The sequence below is a fragment of the Cebus imitator genome, unplaced genomic scaffold (genome assembly GCF_001604975.1).
Source record: "Cebus imitator isolate Cc_AM_T3 unplaced genomic scaffold, Cebus_imitator-1.0 Scaffold18, whole genome shotgun sequence".
In the NCBI taxonomy this organism is placed as follows: Eukaryota; Metazoa; Chordata; class Mammalia; order Primates; family Cebidae; genus Cebus; species Cebus imitator.
In genome coordinates this window covers 6,309,943-6,314,013 of record NW_016107333.1, presented here as the reverse complement: position 1 = coordinate 6,314,013, position 4,071 = coordinate 6,309,943, and the positions used below count along the sequence as shown (strand labels likewise).

At 45.3% G+C, this 4,071-nt stretch overlaps 1 protein-coding gene across 1 annotated transcript in view; it reads left to right on the top strand.

The window, feature by feature from the left end:
* The window catches only part of CEP250 (centrosomal protein 250), a 52,730-nt gene that overhangs the window by 20,253 nt on the left and 28,406 nt on the right, over positions 1-4,071 (top strand). The window contains exons 15-17 of the mRNA XM_037734429.1: positions 646-895; positions 1,119-1,246; positions 1,451-1,620. Of these exons, the coding sequence (XP_037590357.1) occupies positions 646-895; positions 1,119-1,246; positions 1,451-1,620 (548 nt within the window). The remainder of the gene's footprint in view (positions 1-645; positions 896-1,118; positions 1,247-1,450; positions 1,621-4,071) is intronic.

Here is a 4,071-nt window from a genome sequence, read left to right as displayed (position 1 = left end):
CCAGCCTGGGCAACAAGTATGAAATTCTGTCTCAAAAAAAAAAAAAAAAAAAAAAGCTCTTCACTGATTCCCCACTACTTCACACCACCCAGTTTGAATTAGAAGCTTCTCCTTATACTCTGATAGCACCTCATGCTTATTTCAGCCGCTACATTCCTCATGCTATAATTATCTCTTTATATGTTTCCACTTTTAGACCAAAAGCTCCTTGAAGGCAAAGCTACATCTTATTTGTTTTTATTCCTCCAGCTTTTAGCATACTGCCTACCGTATAACAGGGGCTGAGTAAATTTTTTTCCTGATCCAATAAATGACCTGGCTCAAAGATCATCTTTCTCCTCTACAAAACCTCCCATTGTCCTAATAATTGTATGGACTCTCGCTTCAGAGTCCCTTTCTCCGGATACTGATCACTTTCTTCCTGGCATTATGTGTGCATCTTCTCAGGACTAAAATCTCCTGAGGGGCAGGTCTCCTGCTGTCCCTAGCACAGGGTCTTGCTCACCAGAGAGCATTCTTCCTGGGCTGGGGGCTCTGTGGGCTGATCAGGGAAATAGATAAATGCCACATGGGGTGAGTAATGCTCTGGGCCACAGAGCTAGGTCCAGAGTCTCTGAAGAGCCAGTGGCCCTAACCTGGCTGTAGTGGCCCCAGGGGGAATCCTGCCTCTGCTCTGCGTCTCACCACATTTTTCCCCTCAGTCACGTCACCAGCAGGAGGCAGCCATGGCTCAGCTGGAGCAGCTGCATCAGGAGGCAAAACGACAGGAAGAAGTGCTTGCCAGGGCAGTCCAGGAGAAGGAGGCCCTAGTACGCGAGAAGGCAGCTCTAGAGGTGCGGCTCCAGGCCGTGGAGCGCGACCGGCAGGACCTCACTGATCAACTACAGGGGCTCAGGTAGGGCCTAGACTCAGTTCAGCCAAGCGCAGAGAGAGCTTTGCAAGGCAAAGGCAGTGAAGCTAAGCTCCCTGCCGTAAGTATGTAGGTCCTAAATTGATTATGAATTTATAATTGCCCCCCTAACTTCTCCAGGTAGCAAGTAAGTACTTAGAACCGAACCCCTCTTGAAGGGTAAGGGCCTTGATGGGTAAGAACCTCTTCTGATTCCTGAACCTCACAGCTCAGCCAAAGAGCTACTGGAGAGCAGTCTGTTTGAAGCCCAACAACAAAATTCTGTGATAGAGGTCACCAAGGGGCAGCTGGAGGTCCAGATTCAAACTGTCACTCAAGCCAAGGAAGTAATACAAGGTAAGAACCCAACTGGGATGGGGTGTGCTCCATTCCATGGAGATGTTGAAAGCTAGGAAGACAGTGGGAGGCTATTACAGGTCTTTCTCCAGCAGGGTGCAGGGCCTCTGAGATGGGAGTTGCTCATGAGGTCAGGGGAGAGGAAGAATTTTATTAGATAAAAGGAGCAGGGGCAGAGGCCTGATCCTGTCTCTGGCATGTTAGGGGAAGTGAGGTGCCTGAAGCTAGAACTGGACACTGAACGGAGCCGGGCAGAGCAGGAGCGGGATGCTGCAGCCAGACAGCTGGCCTGGGCTGAGCAAGAGGGGAAGACTGCCCTGGAGCAGCAGATGGCAGCCCATGAGGAAGAGGTGAACCGGCTTCGGGAGAAATGGGTAAGTGATCGATGCGGCAGGGGATGGCCTTCCTTTCGTGAGTGCTCCACTTGCTGCCTCTTGGTCCAGTTATTGCTGCTTGTACAAGTGAAATTTGGTCACCAAGGTGTCAAATCCAGCTTCCTGCTATTAAAGGAGTTAATATATGAAAAGCATTAAGAATGCTTCCTGGCATATAGTGGGCTCTCTATTTGTGTTAGCCATTATTATTGTTGTTGTATTGGTGTGTACAGAGAGTTGAGAGTGGACCCTGGGATTTAGGATTATTAAACTGGCAGAGAAATATCTTGGATGCATTCTTGTACAGTTCAGAACTGTGTTTTGTCTTTTGATTATGTAATTTATCCCATTTGCTTTTATTGTGATTTTAGGTGTATTTGGATTTATTTGTGCCATCTTATGTTATTTCTCATGCCTTTTTATATCTTTTAGGGAGGGGAAATCACCTTTCTTAACTTCTTTTCGAGGATTAAGTTGGGTGATTAAGTTGTATTCTTTTCTCACCTCTTTTTCCTCTCTACAACTTTGGATGATATGTACTTTATTTTAAAAATTCTGTTAGTGGTTACCCTTAATATTTTAAAGTATATACTTAATAAAATCTCAAGGTTCAGTAGTTTTACCCTTTTCCTGAATGATACAAGGGCCTTAGAACATCTTACCTAGCCCAGGAGTTTGAGACCAACCTGGACAATGTGGCAAAACCCCGTTTTCTACAAAAAAAAATTTAAAGATTAGCCGCACATGGTGGTACACACTGTAGTCCCAGCTACTTGGGAGGCTGAAATGGGAGGATCACTTAAGCCCAAGAGTTTGAGGCTGTGGTGAGCTGCACATCACTGCACTCCAGCCTGAACGACAGAGTGAGACTCTGTCTCAAAAAAGAAGAACATTTTACGTGATTCACTCCTCCCTGATTTATGTGCTGTTTTGATCAGTGTGTTCAGTTCTAACTAGTTTAACATCACAAATTTGATTTTTTATTGTTTTATACAGTCAATATTTGATCAGATACAATGATGAGCTCATGTTCTTTGGAAATTTTCCTCTTTTTTTTTCTTTTTCTTTTTATATTTTTTTCTTTCCCCCCAAAGGCCTTTGTTCTGAGGAGCTTTTTCTGTGGGAATCTTTTTAGGCCTTAGGCAAAGGAGTTTTTCCTCCGACGATTTGCTTGTGCTTCTGTCAGGAAGCTGGAGGTCTAGCATCCCAGGACCACTTTAAAGTAAATTTTCTGTTTAAAGTGTTTTGACCCACAGTCAAGCCCATAGCCCATGTGCAGCTCAGCTTGTGGTTATGAATTCTTGGAGGAGATTTTTTTCCTATCCTGTATTAAAGTTGAGATAAGCATATTTCCTTGATAATTTCCTTATGTAGAGTTTGTTTTGTTTTGTCTCCTCTCCACAACCCTCCACTTTCTCTGTTTTTCCCTTCCTCCCCATCTCTTCCTTCTTTTTGCTTTTTCTCCTTTAAGCCGAGGTCACTGTAGCCCAGGGATAGGCACTTTTTTTCCTTGTAGAGATGGAATATCACTATGTTTTCCAAGGTGGTCTTGAACTCCTGGGCTCAAAGGTGCCTCCTGCCTCAGCCTCCTGAGTAGCTAGGACCACAGGCACAGTCTACCATGTTTGGCTTTTTGTTAAGGACTATATGCTAGGTTTTGCAGACCATATGGTCTCTGTCACAATTACTTAAACTTTGCAGTTGTAGTGCAAAAGCAGCCATGTATAAACAAATGAGCATAACTGTGCTCAAATAAAACCTTGTGTATGGATACTGAAATGTGAATTCCATATAATTTTCACGTGTTACAAAACATTATTGTTTTCTTTTTTTGAGATGGAGTTTTGCTCTTGTTGCCCCCAGGCTGGAGTGCAGTGGTGCGATCTGGGCTCACAGCAACCTCTGCCTCCCAGGTTCAAGCCATTCTCCTGCCTCAACCTCCCGAGTAGATGGGATTACAGGCATGCACCACCACACTTGGCTAATTTTGTATTTTTAGTAGAGACGGGGTTTCTCCGTATTGGTCAGGCTGGTCTCGAACTCCCGATCTCAGGTGATCCGCCCACCTCAGCCTTCCAAAGTGCTGGGATTACAGGCATGAACCACCATGCCTGGCACATTATTGTTTTCAACCATTAAAAATGTAAAGGTGGGCTGGGCACAGTGGCTCACGCCTGTAATCCTAGCACTTTGGGAGGCCAAGGCAGGTGGATCACGAGGTCAGGAGTTTCAGACCAGCCTAGCCAGCATGATGAAAGCCTGTCTCTACAAAAAAGACAAAAAATTAGCTGGGCATGGTGGTGGGCACCTGTAATCCCAGCTACTTGGGAGGCTGAGGCAGGGGAATTGCTTGAACCTGGGAGGTGGAAGTTGCAGTGAGCCGAGATCAGGTCATTACACTCCAACCTGGGCAACAAGAGTGAAACTCCATCTCAAAAAAAAAAAACAAAC